Source organism: Crassostrea angulata, chromosome 3, assembly GCF_025612915.1.
Source record: "Crassostrea angulata isolate pt1a10 chromosome 3, ASM2561291v2, whole genome shotgun sequence".
NCBI lineage: Eukaryota > Metazoa > Mollusca > Bivalvia > Ostreida > Ostreidae > Magallana > Magallana angulata.
The window spans coordinates 13,756,014-13,774,713 of NC_069113.1; the positions used below are offsets into that span (position 1 = coordinate 13,756,014).

An 18,700-nucleotide genomic window follows, 5' to 3' on the forward strand; every position below is an offset into this window, starting at 1 on the left:
GAATAATCTTAGCAAGGTTTGAGACCGAGCTTCAGAAAACACCCTTCTTTAATGCTATAAACCCCAACGAACAACCGAGATGAGGATGAGAAAGACGATTTCTATCTCTCCTTGCAGGAAGCTGTTTAAAACACTACTGGTAACATGAAAACTAAAGTTGGGTGAGAAAGAAGTGGAAGAGAAATACGTGTAATCGGACCTCATGAAATTGTAGTTATGAATGAAAATGGAGAGATTTTTTTCTGACTTGTGTGTAATGAATGGTTATCGGAGGATCTTTCTTTCTGCACAAGTCTTGCCAACCTTGGTGTCATCAACTGGAGATAAGAAAATTAATTAGATCACATTGCTATAAAGTGCTCAAAGATAAAGATCGTCCTTTGAAGATGTAAGAGCAAAGAGAGGAGCAGATACATCCTTTGACCATCATCTTCTAGTTACAAAGATAAGGGTTATTTGGCACAGAAAATAACTGAAGCAATTAGACAAAAAAATCCAATACTGAAAAGTTGAAAGACTCAAACGCAGTAAAAGATTTTCAATTGTCAGTCCAAAACAGATTCGGCGAGTTACAACACCTTGATGGAATTAAAGAGGACATAAACAATACATGGGAACACCTAAAGATGTCGTAATATAGCATCATGCAGGCACGCAGCATCGTTTTCGAAAGTGGTGGGGGGGGGGGGGGGGGGCAGACTCATCCAAAAATATATTGAAAAGCAAAAAAAAAATTTTTACTTACTTTCCAAAATCCGGAAGGGGGGGGGGGGGCAGGTATACTTTTCACTTCAATTTCACTGTTTATTTCCTTATTTCCAATTCCATTTTTACAAGGTGACAGAAAAGTGTGTGTGTGTGGGGGGGGGGGGGGTGGCAACTCCATGTTAATTCAATTTTTTGTATGTAAATTTAAGAAATATCTTTGCTGTGCAAAAAAGAATAGACAAAAAGAGACATGCAACAGAACAGTATGCGAAAAGAGACAAAGATGTGAAAAGGAATTAAATGAAAACAAGACATAAGAGAATTTGTAGAACATCTTGCTTATCAAGCAGCAAACGCAGATACTAAAGATGACATCAAATCTCTTTATACATCACAAGACTATTAGGAGGTAGAACATCAAACAACAACACTACTGTTAAAGATATGAACTGCGGGACACTTACCTAAAGTCTGTCCCAACTTATTACTTCCATCACTTTTTGATAATTTTTAATAAAAATACACATACCTGGGAAAGAAGTACAGTTGAAATCGATGAAATGGAAAATATCCAAGATATCTTCATTGAAAAAATTATCCCTTTCCACTCATAAAAGTTTACAGGAACGAAAACAAATTTATTACGGAGATTTATAATGGGAAAAGTTTACATCTTTTCTCCATTCGGAAGTATTTGGGACACCTCGTGCAATTTTTAAACGTTATCATCCGGGCTTATTAATGGCTGATGTAATGCAAATCCCCGTAGACTTTCTATTTTGGGATGTGTATTGAAACCTGAAGCGGTAGAGGTGGCGTTTCAAAACAGATAATCTGGACATTTTTTCATAGTAGTGGATGAGAGTAGTTTGAGCACAGAGGTAATTATTATTATCGAAATATCAAGCGAAAAGTGGTGAAAGCAAAAACTCGGGACAGTATAGTTAGATGTAGCCAATATAGCCAAGATGGCGAGAACATTTTCAGGAGGTGCTTAATCGGGGCCCACCAACAGACAAACCAAATCTAGAGTCTGGTCCATCTTTGAACATCAATGTCGAAGATATTACAGAAACAGAAGTCACCACCACCACCCCCCTACCATTAAGACATCTCAAAAATGTGAAGGCTGGCGGAATCGCCAACATACCTCCAGAAGCCTTAAAGTTCACGGACAACGTCTCAATACATGACATAAAAGGCCCCTCGTAAAGTTACCAAGAAAAAGGAGAAACCTCTCTGTGTGACACCTGGAGAGGAAAGTGCTATGTCGCATCTCACTGTAGAAGATTAAGAGAGAAGTAGACTAAACGATTTGAGAAGAACAATAGCGTTCGTGTGTTAACTAGATAGGCCCCGTAAGAACTATAAACTAAGTAAGCTTTTTAAAAAGCTAAGAAAGTCAGCCAGCGGAATATTAAAATTAGGGTAAAAGTGAATACACAATCTATTAAAATACGAGTTATATAGTTTCCATAACAATTATAAATATACAAGTGTATATTCAGTTTCCACGCTTATTTTTATGACTTTATGCATATGTGCGGAGACAAGTTTGTAGCGCATTGAACATACTATGTATGACTGCAAACCAACTTATTACTCAAAATTGTAACTTTGCTCTGAATTCCCTGGTCCTGTCGCAGACCTCTCCAATCTCATTAAGAGAATCAGGAAAATATATATATGCAGACTCCAGCACATGTCTGCAGACGATATACTAGTACCCATGGACAGTATTTCAAGACGTTTGACCTAGAAACTGAACAGTTTTATAACATCTTCGAATTTCTCTGACACCGACTGTCTAATTCCTTCCAATTGACGCAAGCGCAAGCGCAATTGAAGTTTAATCCCAACTACGGGCTGCTAAATGTATTGAGTAGCGTACATCACGTACAGTGTGTAAATATTATTTTGACTTCCAAATGCCGGTAGTGTAGACCATCAAGTTCCCAGGGGAATCCTCGAACACTACAAATTTCTATACACAATTGTAACCATATCATACAGAAACTTTATGGCGGATTCACTTATACCAAAGTCATTCACGGAGGAGCCTTGGAAGAATTCTATTTCCAGCAAAAACTGGGGTGAGGCAAGGATGCCCACTTTCTCTCCTTCTTTTTATTATCGTGATATACTGGGTCAGCAGAACAGCCTACAGCAGCTCAACTGGAAAACAATGGACACTGGCATCACGTTTTTAAGATATCGCCAATGACATCTGCTCCCTTCCTCATCGCCTCCAGGACTCTCAACATTAGTCAATCAACCTAGAAACAACAGGGTGACATCCAAGTGACCTGCATGGTCCCCCTCTACATCAATGCACAGAGGGCGAAAATGATAAGAATCAACTTAAAGCAAACTGACAGCATCAAAATCAGAAACACTCGGTATCCACTAACAAATCTAAGTAGAAAGTATTGTCAGTACATTTGATGCACAAATGAAGACACCAAGACAAGGAAAAAGAAGAGTCAACAGTTTTTGCGATGTAAAGATCAGTGTTGAGGAGCAGCTAGGGCATTAAGCAGGGCATCCGCACCAAGCTCAGAATATTTAACACCAACGTGAAGTCAGTACTCCTTTATGGGTCTGAAACTTGGATAGAAACATCAACGTACATGAAACTAACCCAGGTGTTTGTGAGGAAGTGCCTGAGAAACATCCTAAAGAAAAGGTGGCTTAATACAATCAACAATGTAGACTTGTAGAAGATATCCAAACACCATCCTGTGGAAGTAAGCATTAGAACACACAGGCTGTACGGGGACGGGATAGGGCATGCTCTAAGGGAAGAAAACATAAACATCACTATGCAAGTCTTAAAATGGAACCCACAAGGACAACGAAACAGGAAGGCAAGGAAAAGTCTTAGTATGGGGCTGCAAGAAAACTGACAAAACCTGGAGAGAGGTAAGTCCGGTCGAATAAGCAGAGGAAGATTGAAAGGGGCGCAGTGGATTAGGTAATATAAGTATATTTTGATCAGCTTGCTAGTGCAATTTAAAACAATATGTTCAAGAAGCAAATCTGCTTCATAATAATATTTGATATTGCCCATCATTTTTAACGATATTCGCGAAAAATACACGTGTGGATACAGCTATAGAGGGGTTACGTCCCTTTTGAATCGCCAAGTATTAAAAGATATACCACCATGGTTTATGGAGTGCGCAATAAAGGTACACAAAATAAATAAAAGGTCACAATTTGCCAAAATGTCATTCCACATTCCACAGGCATGTTAAAAATTAATTAGGATACACCCTCGTAAATGCATGGTCATTTTCCAAAAATGAATACCGCATGCCTTTTCCTAGATAGTGTTTGATATTAGGTCTATTTGTGCTTGTTCTGATGAAGCCCCTGGGCCTTTTTTAAATATTGTAATAGTTCATTAAAGACCGTCCCTCAGGCTCTAGCTCTTTTTTCTTCTCCTCCCATCTCCCCTCATCTCTTTTTAAAGGGGGGGGGGGGTGTTTGATATATCTAGATCTCCTTATAAATGGTATACGACTTCCTTCAATACTTTGTGTAGAGTCGTATTGTCGGTATTTTTTGACACGTTTAATAATATTTTCTACATATTGATCGGTGAATTTGAGGTATTTGTAAATAAAAAAACGATATTAATTTTATTCATCTTCATGAAGAAATACTTTGCCAAATGCAGTCCGTCTCAGAAGCGATTACATAATTTTTACTAGTGACCTTTTGGTGTGAAAAATTATTTTACGGTACTTTATAGAATTCTCAGCTCAACTGAGGTGTGCTAGGGATTACCTCTAAAACCTCCTAGCGATTTATTTATCATTTCATTAGAACACTAACACGTATCAAATTTTCATTTTACTATGATTTATATACATGTACATCAACTATAACAAAAATGAAAACATTGAAAATATTTATTCATTGGAAAAATAAGATTATTGTACAGAATATAAAGTTACTCGCAACATATCACATAAAAGGAAATTTCAATTGAATATGAACTAAAAGATCCGGGCACATGAAACAGTCGCACAAGACACCACAAACACGCTTGTACACGCATTCTCATACAGCACAAGATGTCTGTGTACCTGTCTTTCTTCCTCTGCGGAAAAACGATGATGAATTTACTCTTTCACGTTTAGATGAAGGAAATATGATCAAGGAAGGAAAGGACCCCTTGTTAACAAGGATTCATTCTTCACAACTGATCAAAGCACTACATTTGATATGTGTATAGACACATGTGTGTGCTTGTACATATATACACATGTACAATACATGTATGAAAGTGGAACAGTTCAGTGCCTTCACAAAGCCAGGAGTCGGAGAAACGAGTAAGCGATGCAGATGTTCATATGTACATGTATACAGGCCATGGCATCACCGTTTCTTGAATTTGTCGATCTTATGTCCGCCTTTGTATCCTACATACACCCCCACTGCTAATCCAGTTAGAAACGTGGCCGTCACAATCCAAAACAAAGCCTTTCCTTTCGCTTCCACTTCCAGTCCATGTTTCCCGATCTCTATCTCAAAGTCTGACATTCTCCAATCAAGCACTCGTTGTTTATTCCTGGTCTAAACGCTTCCGACCGTCCACTACTGTTTTGACAGCGCCCTGATCTGGTTCACTCGGCACCCCTCATGACGTACTGTAACCTTTAAAAGAAATCACCAAGCACAACATCGGCAAGGCGGAAAATCGTTAATCATGATCGGAAACCTGTTCAGAGTGTGTTAAACCACAGGGGCTTGGTTGTTGGATAGTGAATTTCCTAATTGGTAATCTTATGTGTATTTCTGTGTATTGCAATAAATAAATTCACTGAAATCCCCTGTTTCAGTCATGTTAAAAAAAGTGTATTCAATGTACATTAAAAGTACTTTTTTTAATGTACATTGAATACACTTTTTTAACATGACTGAAACGGGGGATTTCAGTGAATTTATTTATTGCAGTACACAGAAATACACATAAGATTACCAATTTTAATCATTTTTTTCTTCGGGAACAAATAAATAGAGTAGGAAATTCACTATCCAACAACCAAGCCCCTGTGTGTTAAACATACCGGTACTTGTACTCAATGCGAGACAGGGAAATGTTTTTAAAAGAATATACATGTACCTGTATATTTCACGGGCCCCCATGTGGTCCGGACCCATCCCCCCCCCCCACGCACCCCCCCCCCCCCAACCACGGGGGGGGGGGGAATACTCGGACTTCCTAAATTAACTTAGTGAAAAGTTACCAAAAATATTTTTATTGCATAGATCCAGGTAGGAAATGATTACAGTACACAGCTAGCGTACACCGGTATCTTGATATTCATAATAAGTATAGTAGTTGATCTGCCAATCAAATTATTCATGTACATACATGCACTTGTATTATGCAAAATATATGATAAGATTGTATTATAAATTCCTGATACATGATCAACACTAGTAAATACTTAATTAAATTGAGTTATTCCGACTATTCCGACAGTATACATGTATGTATATCAAATATTCATGATACCAGTTGATAATTTCTTCCAGTACAGGTCAACTTCATGTTGGTAATTATTGCGAAATCGACATTCATGCGACTGCATAGAACATGTGTACTGTATATACATGTAGGTAAACAAAAAAACCAGATACGGAATGTATACCTTTGCGTGATAACATTTATTTTATCATAACATCTTGACTTTTTAAAAATATCAAGTTAAATCCTGTCTCCTATAGTACAACAATAATCCTCCTTTCAAAGTTCAAAGGTCCCAAGAAAAGAACTTGAGACTATTATGAACGAATAAGGAATTTGTCACACTCATTCCCCACATGGAATTACAATGATTGTAAATTTTTTGTGTTTATAAATTCTTTTAAAATTTACTCATCAGACATACACTATTAGAATATTATTCCAACTATAAAATAGTTTTTTGTTCAAAAGTTCACTGACGCAACGTTTTTCGATCGTCTGTAAATAGTTCGTATTAATTCCTGCAATGTATTGAATCATTTTATAAAAATCACATAATTTCACGTCATGTTTTTGTTGATATCGATGTCCCTAAATAGTAAAAAGTAATTAGTTCTTTCTGAATCTTTTCTTCAACACGTCTTTTTTTGCTTCAAGATATACTCCAACCGTTACACCGGACAGAAATGAAATTGCTACAATCCAAAATAAGGCTTTTCCTTTCATTTCAATGTCGAGACCTCGCTTTCCAAACTCTATTTCAAAATATGACATTTTCGTATATATTTCAGTCAACACCCCACACTCGTTCGACCAGACGCTCGGCTGTCTCCGTAAATCTGCTCGTCGGAGATATACGGAGACAGCTGAGCGAGACTTATCCGAAAGTATACGAATGCAAAATTGTTCGGATACCCTCGGGAATGTAGAATATATATCTTTAAATATAGTATTAGTCCTCCCACAAATATGCAATCCTCGGTAGTATAGTGGTAAGTATCCCCGCCTGTCACGCGGGAGACCGGGGTTCGATTCCCCGCCGGGGAGGCAATGTTTTTCTTTCTACTTACCTTACGATTACACAAAAATGTACTGCTGTGTAAAACCAGACACATAAATGTTATGTATGTCTCTGTTAAAATAAAGTATTACTATTTTCAGTACTACCGAGTTTACGTGATCCGTTTAATTATATTAATTTCAGTATGATTATACATGTTTAATAACATTTACCACGATGAACAAAATCGCGATTTTCATTTCTCATTACTGTATTCGATAAACATTCTGCGATTTAAGGGGTTAAATTTAACTTTAGCCTAACGTTAGATATCGGTGTCCATCCAAGTAGTATGCATAGTTATTTTACTTGTAGATGTGTATTTTGGGAAAATACGTTTATAATAAATTCAATAGCAATATGGGATGTATAAGTAAATAAAGTTGTGCTTTCAGAAAACATCAAAACTAACTTACAAAACAAGTTTCATGTACATGTGACTGCGTTCACAAAGTTGCACAACATTAGTAATCTATTTGTTGAAATCGCAGGCACTAGCCTTATGTTTTATTTGTAATGTTTATTGTCGGACTATTTGCAAGTGCTTGTGTAATTTCTTCCCACATTATGTCAACCCAATTAATTAAGCCCTAAGAGAAAATAAAAGACATTCAACCCTCAAAGGGGATCGGGAGGGGGTGTTTGCGATAGCGCTGGATCCGCCATCGGTGTCAGTTTTATCAAAATGAAAGTATAAACTTCCGCTCGGCATGGAAGGTGAATGCAAGTCGCAAAGCAGTAACTAAGACGTGGATATTCTGTTGGACGACTGTTGGTTACTGTTAGGTATGATGGTTTTAGATCTACATAGACTTGGTAATGGAGTTCTTTTTTCTCTCTAGGGAAGTTATTCTGTGAAGTGGACAGGCATAGCAAGGGGGTAGTACGTACTACGTAGTTGTCCCTTTGACTATGAGAGTTCAGAAATATAAGCTCTACTTTCATTAAAGGAGGCTGGGTCAGGGTGGTCTACAAATTATCTATCAGATATGACCTAGTTTTATATTTATGTGCGATCTCATTAACTAAACTGTCATTTAATAAAGGAAAAATCCATATATTTAACCATGAAGATTATACAAAGCTCTTATTTTTTAGGAGATTAATATATGTATAATGTAGAAATGACCAATACCACCCAGTCCTCTTCCTTACGCATGCGCGGATCTAGAGGGGGGGTCGGGGGGGGGGGGTCCCGACCCCCCCTTGAAAATGAAAATTTATTAAATTTACATAGTAAAATTATCGCGAAAATATGCCTCGGACCCCCCCTGGCAAACACAATTATCCTTCGGACCCCCCCCCCCTGGAAAAATTTTCTGGATCCGCGCATGCTTACGTACGTAACTTTGTCAGCAAAAGTGAATATTGGTCATAAACCTGTTCCGATTGTATTGTAGTTTCCGCGGAGGTTTAAATGGGGAGACTGCGTGAAGTGTCCGGTTCCACAGCCCTGGTTTTGGCGGGAGTTACATTTGTTCTAGGATTTTATCTGGGATACAAGGCAAAAGCACTTCGGTTGCGATATCTGCAAAATAAAAGGGACCGTCTTATGAATAAACTGAATAAGACGACAGAAGATATTCATTATACAATGAATAACATTTGAATTAGAAATACTTACCACTATTCATGTACGCTTTAATTTGTTGTGGAATCCGTGTGTAAATGATAGTTCCATCTTTTGTTATACCTGAACATGTATACTCATCTCGTGCATGTAACTGTACCATTTGCCGTGCCAAATCTTTTCTTTTATATGTTTATGACATAATATTAAACAAATGACAAATATACAGTAGATATAATTATTGTACAATAAAGGTTAATAAACTTATTTCTACAAAACATTGATCATCATAATGGATCATTATGATTATGTGTTTTTTCTAGAATTTTCATTAGCTAAAAGTATGACGTTAGAATATGACACATTGTTTTAAAGTCGTATATGCGCATTGGTCCCATACGTCTTGCTTCTTCAACGACACTTGCATCTTGTTTCCATCATCCAGTGTTGTTTTAACTCTCCTCATAGTTGTTGATTGGTTCTGGGTTTTTTCCACTTCGTCCATCCTGTTGAGCCTCGCCTCCCCGGGGGGCGTTGTTCTCTATGGCGTTCTATAGCTGGTTCGGTGTCCCCTCATGAAGGCTGTGGCAAGGGATGCTACACCTTATACCCGTCACTAGTCTATTCCTGGCAGCCAACTGTCTCTCCAGTGTTACCAATTTTCCCTGGTAGCCATCCAGTCTTTCCTGTCTGTTAATAGTTGTCCATATGACCAATGAAAGTTTTTCTGCTTTTCCTTGGCATTCAATATATATATGCCTGACTTGATTCTGCCACTTTCTCTTCCTGGTACCGGCGTCTCAAATGGTCGCCAACTATCCCCGGATGTTTCGACCCTGGAACATGACATTCTCCAGTTGGTGGGTCAGCAGTGATGGCCAGCCACTACTCGTTGGTACCAGGCATCTAGCTCTACTCGTCTTGTCTGTGTCATACGAAGCTGGATGGGCTCTCTGCTGCGTGCATCCTTACGTTTTGCTGTGCAGCCCTATGTGCTGTCGACACTGGAAGATTTTCCACACTGACTGAGCCGGGAAGCCTCGCCAGGAAACAATAACGCGTTCAAATCATTCTCATGAAGTCTGCGATTAGGACTGCGTATTTCAGACTCTTCAATTCCTCTGGTATGTCTCGTCGCAGTTTTCTCCAATGGTACTGCCAGTTCCATGAAAACTATTGTTTTATCTTGGTCGCAAAGTTGTTTCTACAATGTTTGGAAAGACAAACTTCTTGTCTAGATCTACCATCAATTCCCAATTGCACTCGTGTGTTGTTTCATTTATCCCTGGTTTAGAACTTTTAAACTTTATCATACTCTATAATGCAAAAAAAAAAAATTAACTAAAATGTGAGAATATTTCCAGTTATACGACCAGATGCTGCATATCTCTTGACAAGAGTTTTGGTCAGATTTTAAAATAAAGAAGTCAATTTAAGTAAAGTTTACATATTTGGTCCACATATGTAGAAGGTTGCCGGACATCCCCCTTAAAATATACATATAGGGATTAAAAATGTATCTTATTACATCTTTTAAATTAGAGTGTAAAATGAACAGGCATTGCCTAAACCATTTGCCTTATTTTAAAACCTGTTATTTTGGTGTGTGTGTCGCTTTAGATCAACCTTTTATCTTATCTATTATATATTTTAATGGTTAAATAGATCAATTTTATGAGCTTCAAATAAGAATTTGCAAAATACCGGCATATGAAATTTTTGTGATAATAGCAACAAAAACGTTGATTTTCAGCTGCACGTTCACTAATTCAGATTGAACCTAGCTGTACAACAATAGAACTGTATATTACATTAGAATTAGAATGAGGCGTTAGAGAAGCTTTCTTGTACATGTAAAACATGGTCAGCTTCCGCCAGGAAAACGTAACCTTGTAGTCAGATTTCTGCCGTGGAAAGTATGTATTTATATTTGTATACTAATAGTTAGATTCTGTATGTGAGAAGTTTTATGTTGTTTGTTGCATCGTATTAATGGTTCTAAAAAATTGAAACCATGGAGTTCATAAAAAGCAAATATATATTTCATAACAACAGGTGTGTTTTAGTGACAGTGCACATATTCTTAAACATACTCAATTATACTACGGACAAGTGATGCTCCAAAATGTTTAGTACATTTACATTCACGTATATTATACGAATCAAATCACCACATATGTTCTGGTTGAACTGAATAAACCTCCTGGAATGGCTATATAATCCTCGAGAATGAAACTGCATGGTCAAAGGAAAATAACATAGGCCAAAAGTACTGCCATGAACACTGGTATGGCCAGGGTAGAGTAAACGATGGCCATTGCGATGAGTTCACACTTCTGTTTCAGCTGTCGTCTGCAGAGCCGGTTTTGCTGTCTAGTTTTGACCATCTCCACGCAGTCATCGTACATGAACATAATCATTCTCCATCGCTCCTGCAGGGACTCCAAATTATTTTGGACCCCGCGGTCCAGCAGCATGGTGTTTTTGATGCGGGCGTAAGTTCCTGTCAGATTGCCATAGTTATCCTGGCGCCTGTCCTCTTTTAATGACACTCTTCTCTGGAATGGAAAAGAGTAATATCACCATATGAAAAGTAACCCTTTTTGGGTGTAAAATATGTGCCTCTGTGTAACAAATTGAGCGTTCATACGGTACTTTCATATACATTGTTTTATCGAAATATTGCTTAAATAAATCTTATTGAACGTAAACGATAATTTCGAAGCCTAAAATATTAATAATTGGTGGTTTTTTGTGTCTTATTTTATAATCTTATTATGTCGGCCTTATAAAATTATTTAGCAGGAACTCCATGCACTGCACGCGGGCTGACGTCAGACTTCTAAGTATATATATGCACATGTACATGTAGTTGCAATAAACTTAACATTTTTAGCCGTTTCTCCTGTGTAATATACATGAAACACCAAGAAAACAATTTTGTTTTATAAATTTCAAATTCAGTGAAGATTTCTTTCTCTCGTATTAATTAATTGTACTTTTGATCTTTTGACTGTTCGGTGAATACCCCGGATTAAGATATATCTTATTACAGCCTTTAAAAGAATGTGTTGGATTATGCATGTTAAAGATTATATTTTCATTAATAATTCTAAACATACAATAGTAAGTGCAGCCACGAAACAGTTGAGTAGATGCACGAAGACACGCGCAATTCACCCCTTTGGTTGGATTGGTAGATTATACATGAAATAAAACTTCAGAAGATCATTCAACGCTCACTGGGTACCTAGCCTTGTAATATAACAGCATATAGATCATACAATTATATCAATTTTTTTAAAAGCTAAGTCAATCATTTTCCCCACTTTATGATTAAACAAAACGACCTTTAAAGTGATATCTAAAATAATGAATAAACGGGATGCTTTGAAAGCACAGGCACTTGTCTCTGAGAAAAAAAATTTACCCTATAGTATAATAATTTACCCTATAGTATAATAATATTATACTATAGGGTAAATTTTTTTTCTCAGAAACAAGTGCCTGTGTTTGAAAGCCATGTAATGAGTGCCGCTTACTAGTATTTCTTGAGGAGCTGAATAGCTGATTAGAATAGTTTTCTTAGTTACAGATTTGACATCTTACTTAGAAGTTGGATAAAGTTATTACTAAATTAATTAAAGGTTTTAAGATTTATCCGTCTGTGTTTTTACAGGCAATAATAACAGTCTAATTGCGACAGCATTTACGAAACACCTGGAATAAAAATAGTTACATTCCTTTGTGTTTTACGAGAACAGAAACGCTGAGGGATGAGATGATGCACGGTTACAGCTTTGTGTGCATTTACACTCTTATGAGAAACTCTCCACAATTAAAAGAAGAAGAAAAAAAAAACTACTCACTCGGATGGAGGTTTTGCGTATGAGGGAGCCCCCGTTGAGTCTCTCTGTAGTGATGACGATTTTAGGTGGATCCATCCGTTATTCAGCGTTCACCCCCGCCGACAGACCCCCTCTTCTCATCTCCGTGTAACCATACTATGGCTTTGATACATGAACTTGCTCTCTCCTAACATAAGCCGACCTGACAACAACATATTCACAGCTGCATCTAGCATATACGAATGTGTGCTATTTATACTCGAAATATATTCGCACTTTTTATCAAAACAATTCCGCTTATCTCGAGCTGCGGAGAACACGGCAATGTCTAAGTGTTATATATTTGCATTTTAATTATGAGTGTATTGTTAAGCTAGGCTTTTTCGCTCTTTGATGTGCACCGCGAGCTATTTACAAAATTAAAATATAGGTAAAGCTAAAGAGGAGCACAACTTAACTAGGAACATATATACATGTATACTCATAGTTACTATGAATATATTATATTTCCCTGAATTTTGTTGTATATTGTGGTATTAATTTAATTTTGAAAAAAATAAATATGATTTAGAGAGAGAGGGGGGGGGGGAATGGTGTATCACTTATTCTGTAATAATTTAATTTCTTATTTAAAAGAAAAGTCATCATAAACACTTCCAGTTGATATAACAACCCATCATATGCGGTAGAGCATAGAAGAATCGTGTTATCATAAGAAATTGAAAAATTACTTTGAAAATTTATAAATTAATCTCACAATTACTTTCAATTTGATTCCTTAAAATTAATATATACCTTAATTAATGTGTGAAATATAAGTTCGTGTTCATATGTATATGAGGTGTTTTAGTAATCTGAATTTCGGAACATCTTTTGGGAACAACTTCGATCTTACATTTCACATCGGGCTCGATAATGCGCTATAAAACAATATGGCTGCGCCCATGTGAAATTTATAGACAAAAATGATTCTTCTTTTTTGACGTGATTACGGATATATTTTAGTTCTTCTTCGTTAAAAGGTAAATAATAGACAAAATAATAGACATATTATTTATGTATTTGTGTTACATACATTTTGAATAAAGTCTGAATAATATACAGCTCAGTTGTAAACATGATAAATGCGAATTCGACAACTGGTAAGATAAGTTTAAAACATAAATTATAGCCAAAGAAAACGTTTCGGTATTTAATAGCCCTGGTAGAGAGAATTTATGTAAATGATGTCTTGCAGCAATAATTTGTGAACTAAGATGAGTATTTTATCTCAAGTTCAAATTGATGATTTGATGTTAACATTTTTTATTGTAATGTACCGTGGATATCAGCTTGGGTAGCTCAGTAGTGGAGCTCCTGACTAGTGTTGCAGGGGTCCTGGGATTGATTCCCATCCATCCATATATTTTCAATGGATCAATATGCTTGTTCCTCCTTTCCTATTAGAGTAAATTAGCAATTATTGTCTCTTGTGTTGTTACCGGTAGTAAATATTTCTTTTTCAGATCAATATTGGTTGAATAACCATTCACCATTATTTTCTTCCTATTATCAAATCAATTTGGGTATAATGGATGACAAAGTGGACAGACTTAGATCAGTTCAAATAAAATTAATGGAGATTTTGGACTTTTTATCTAATTATCTTCCACTTGTGAATTGTCATTCAAATGATTTTATTCTCAATAATCACTGGGATAAATTTCTTACGGAACCCATCAGAAAGGAACTTGATTCATTAAGTGCATGCGACCTAGTGTCACTCTTAAATCAAACCAAGACTATTGAGGATAAGAGACCAGACAAGAAATTAACAAAAGAGTTTGATCCGAGCCTGTGGAAATTTGAATGTGACTATCTCGAGAAAGCTTCAAACAGTACTGACAGAAGGGGTGATATTTATTCATCTGAGATGCAGACAATTCCTCCTAATTGGGTTCATGAAAACCTACAATCCTTGTTACAAGATGCACAGAGGTGCTCTCTTCAAAATTCAGACATTCTTTCAAGTTTAGAGGATTTGGATAGTGACATGAAAACTCTTCCCCAAGATCGCGTCTTTATCTCCACATTTATGAATCATAAGAAAACTCATGAAGTAGAGGTGATGGGAGAACTGTGTTACAAATTGTCGGAAACATGACATTGATGTGGTGAGTAGCTTTAAGATCCTACATGTGTGTAAAACTTGAGGTTTAAAATATATTCAGCCTTGAATTTTAATTACTTTGGAATTGTTAAAATTCATGGAGAAGGACCTAATTTTGTAGATGGTTTATTTTTTAAAGTCGATAGGGACAAAATACTGCGAGTTCTTTTGTACATATCATGAAAAATAATTTTGTTTCATAATTTGTTGGAATGTTTAGCTTTGGGTGAGGGATACCTACAAAGTCAACAAAAATTTGGCCGCCATGAATTCTGATGATTCCACAGTCATTTTTTTTAAATATATGTAAATTTATTTCTGAAATTGAGGAATGATTTCTTCCTCTTTTTTACCTGCTCAGGTGGTAGATCTAGGGAGTGGAAAGGGTTACCTCAGTACACACCTGGCTTTCCAGCACAAACTCTCTGTGATTGGGGTAGACGCTCAGACCATCAACACAAAGGGGGCCTCAAAGAGAGCAGATATCTTGTCTCGACAATGGGAGGGACTTACTCGAAATGAAATTTTACGAGCTCAAAAAGCAATTCCGGGAAAGTTAGGTAAAAAAAAGAAAAAGGAATTGAAGAAAATAGAGTGTGCTGGAGGTTTTAGACAGAAAGAGGACAATGAAAAATCAAGTGATGTAATCTCAGATATACCTGATGACATTTTCAATGACTTTTCAAATTTCTTTGAAGAGCAGAAGAAATCAGAAAATGGCAATACAAATTCTGAAAAAGATGAAAGATTAGATTTAAATCCACCTTCTCAAATTCAAGAAACTTCATGTATTAAAACAAAGAAAATATTGAGTGGTCAAGTGGAGGCAAATGATTCAGCTGTTGTTAAAGTCAAGGAAGAATCAAAATTTGCTGGCAGTGACAGTGCATCAATGGAAAGTCCTGTAAAAAAGAACACAAAATCTTCAGCCCTCAAGGCTAACCATTTCCCTATCACAACATATATCAACATCGACTCTGATCTCAGTGAAATAGTGAGAGATGCCCTGACATTGAAGTCCACACAACCAGAACCTGGATCAACACCTGAAGAAAATACAGGGGAAATGTCTACAGAACACACAGTTACAGCAGGTCTACCTGTTGATTCATGTTCTACAGAGAGCTCGGCAATAAAGGAGAAGTCCAGACTAATGCTGACAGGACTTCATACTTGTGGTGCTTTGGGATCAAACATCTTGAGATTATTTGTAAACTCTGAAAATGTCAAAGTTTTATGTAATGTAGCATGCTGTTACCACCTCATGAGCGAGAAGTTTGTCACCAGCCCATTTGAAGAAAAAGGTACCACACTTAATTAAAATTCATTTCAAAAGAGTCTTGTTTTCTATAGATAACAGTCTTCTGGTAAATGTTTATTATGCCATTAAGATATCTGTATTAAATCCATATACAGTAGTAATCAAGTAAACAATAGTATATCACTTGAAAATGGCAACTTCATAGAGATGTTTGCATTTACAGTCAAACTTCCTTATCTTGAACTAGATGGGACTGTAGAAAAACTTCAAGATATCTGAGTATTTGAAATATCAAGGGTAAAATACTTTAAAAATAAGTGGTTGGGACTTACAAATCACTTTGACATATCCATTGTATTTGAGATATATATCAGTGTTTGAGATATCGTAGTTCAACTGTGACACAGTCATGTAAATATTCTGAGAACACAAATTGCTAGAAGAAATAAACTTTTTACATCATGTTTCAGAAGATGCTGTTGAAGAGGCAGGTTTTCCTCTGAGTGAATTCTTAAAGAGGAATAAAGTAGGAATAGGGAGACAGGCCAGAAACCTTGCTTCCCAATCTGTCAACAGGCGTGCACAAGACACTGAGGTACAGTACAGAACAAGTCCAAGTTATTGTTAAAAATATACAGTATTTGACACTGCAATATTTATTTGCAAACAGCCATTCCAGAACTTACACAATTAATTCAAAGAGTAAGTTATTATTTAATTCATTATATGGAAATCGAAGAGTGATGTGTGATGATAAATATCAGCGAGAAGAGGTTGTTCATGAAGTTTGTGGTCAAATTGTGGATATTCATCCCACTCATATACATGTACACTGTACATGTGCATTGTATTAAGTAACTGTAGCCATTTTGTATCACTTTCTCATTGTGCAGGTGCTTGCTAAACAGTTCCCTAGGATGTTACTCCAGGTGATACTGCGGGATCAGTTGGGTTATGTGAGGAGTGACTGGAAAGGACTGCGTAAACTGGATCAAAAGTCTCAGGGAATGTTCGACTATGTGATAAGGGCTTTCAGAAAATTGGAATTGCCAACTGATGGAGTAAGTTTAACTGACCTGTTGCTATCAATTAAGTAAAAACTGAGTAGAAAAATAACTACTTGTAGTACATGTGTACATGAATATGTATTGAAATGCAATGTATCTTTTCACTTTTCTTGCAGAAGATTTTGTACATGTTATTGCATTTACTTTTATTATATTTCTTTTGGGAGTAGATAATAAAAAAAATTGTACCCTGTAGATGCATACTTTCATCAAAAGAGTACATGTATTATATTTTGAACAGATCACTGAGGAGCTAGTTGATTCCTACTGTCAGAAGTATGAGGACCAGAAGAAGAAATTTGCTGCATTCTTTCAGTTGAAAACTGTCCTGGCCCCATGCATTGAAGCTGTAGTTGTTCTGGACCGGCTTTGTTTCCTATTGGAGCAGGTATTTCAACTATTGCATAACAAAGTTATCTCCCTTTGTGGCACACTATTATTTTTGTTATACGTGCAGATGAAAATAGTAGTCTTCTAAAAGATTGTTTTTTTAAATGAACACCTTTTTAATTTGTAGGAATGTGTACAAGATGTCAAACTGATACAGCTCTTTGATCCTGTGACTTCCCCAAGGTGCTATGGAATTGTTTCTGTGAAAAAATAGAAAAATAGAAATCATTGTGGACTTCAGTGAATTTAAAAATCTGAATTCTTCAGTCTCTAGTCACAGATACATGTACTTGTTGAAAAAATGCTTGTGATAATAAAATATGCTGTATTCTGCAAATTTGTCTTACTCGTTTTTTTCTCTTAAGTTATTGATGACAGATATAACATTTTCTGAAAGCAACTAGATGCACTATATGATGTCATATATCAAGTTATTTAATGACATGTATTACAACAAAATATGAAAAACCCATTTCATTGTAAAATAACTTCTAACAAACAGGTGATGGGTAAACAAACCAGTTCATATTATGGTCGATGAATAAAAATGTCCTGGCACATGACTATATGTGCACTAGATCTTTGCACTGCTTAAGATGGAACCTGTATATAAAACTCTGTAACTGTATATGTACATCAACTCTGGTTTGCCAATAATCAAGAATACACGTTAACATTCCCATACTTGTCTGAATATAAAGAAGATATCAACCTGGTTATGGACTTTTGATATTACTGTGAAGACATCCCATAGAACTTTATGCCATAATGTTGTTATGTCATTTGTTTAAAAAAAAAAAAAACTACCAAAAAATGGACTTTGATAAAGACAAGGAAAAATCTTGCTGCTCTTTAAATGAAAAGTCATCTTCCATAGCAAATCATGATACCGGTAGACGGTAGATACAAAGTATAGAACTTTATATATATTACTTTGTATAAACCTCTTATTTTTGTTTTTCTTTGTTCTGTGGCTAAAATTAAGAGATTTATCTAGCATTCATATCAATATGAAGAACCAACTTGACATATCAATTTTGTTTCATGAACTTATAAGATGTTAATACAGTTTGTGCAATAACATTTTTTCAAATAGTGATATTGTACTAGTGCCAAAACCAAAATAAAATGTTTACTTGATACAGCTGACACTTGCATTTTTGAC

The 18,700-nt window shown here is 36.1% G+C and overlaps 2 protein-coding genes, 2 long non-coding RNA genes and 1 other non-coding gene across 5 annotated transcripts; 3 read left to right on the plus strand and 2 right to left on the minus strand.

Annotated features, from left to right (window-relative positions):
• Positions 1-4,553: 4,553 nt before the first annotated feature.
• On the minus strand, positions 4,554-5,890 carry LOC128177384 (uncharacterized). Its single transcript, XR_008242830.1, has 2 exons — positions 5,843-5,890; positions 4,554-5,373 (listed from the first exon to the last, which is right to left on the minus strand). It is a non-coding gene; the product is annotated as an uncharacterized LOC128177384 (long non-coding RNA).
• A 1,275-nt stretch (positions 5,891-7,165) lies between these two features.
• On the plus strand, positions 7,166-7,237 carry Trnad-guc (transfer RNA aspartic acid (anticodon GUC)). The gene has a single exon. It is a non-coding gene; the product is annotated as a tRNA-Asp (tRNA).
• A 246-nt stretch (positions 7,238-7,483) lies between these two features.
• LOC128177639 (uncharacterized) lies at positions 7,484-9,100 on the plus strand. Its single transcript, XR_008242860.1, has 2 exons — positions 7,484-8,036; positions 8,651-9,100. It is a non-coding gene; the product is annotated as an uncharacterized LOC128177639 (long non-coding RNA).
• Positions 9,101-10,840: 1,740 nt separating this feature from the next.
• On the minus strand, positions 10,841-12,899 carry LOC128177820 (uncharacterized). The gene is made up of 2 exons (XM_052844690.1): positions 12,690-12,899; positions 10,841-11,378 (listed from the first exon to the last, which is right to left on the minus strand). The coding sequence occupies exons 1-2, from the start codon at positions 12,762-12,764 to the stop codon at positions 11,064-11,066; spliced, it is 390 nt and encodes a 129-aa protein (XP_052700650.1). The 5' UTR covers positions 12,765-12,899; the 3' UTR covers positions 10,841-11,063.
• Positions 12,900-13,585: 686 nt separating this feature from the next.
• LOC128177585 (probable methyltransferase-like protein 25) lies at positions 13,586-18,304 on the plus strand. Its single transcript, XM_052844352.1, is given in 8 exon segments — positions 13,586-13,690; positions 14,174-14,798; positions 14,800-14,821; positions 15,179-16,121; positions 16,549-16,673; positions 16,972-17,139; positions 17,387-17,533; positions 17,663-18,304. Coding segments are annotated over 7 exon segments (2,052 nt in total). The 5' UTR covers positions 13,586-13,690; positions 14,174-14,238; the 3' UTR covers positions 17,750-18,304.
• Positions 18,305-18,700: the final 396 nt, after the last annotated feature.

Excerpts from the sequence above, each read along its gene's own strand:
- LOC128177820 (XM_052844690.1), bottom strand. The coding sequence starts at position 12,764 with ATGGATCCACCTAAAATCGTCATCACTACAGAGAGACTCAACGGGGGC. Across the intron at positions 11,379-12,689 it reads TACGCAAAACCTCCATCCGA|AGAAGAGTGTCATTAAAAGA; the intron begins GTGAGTAGTTTT and ends TTTCCATTCCAG.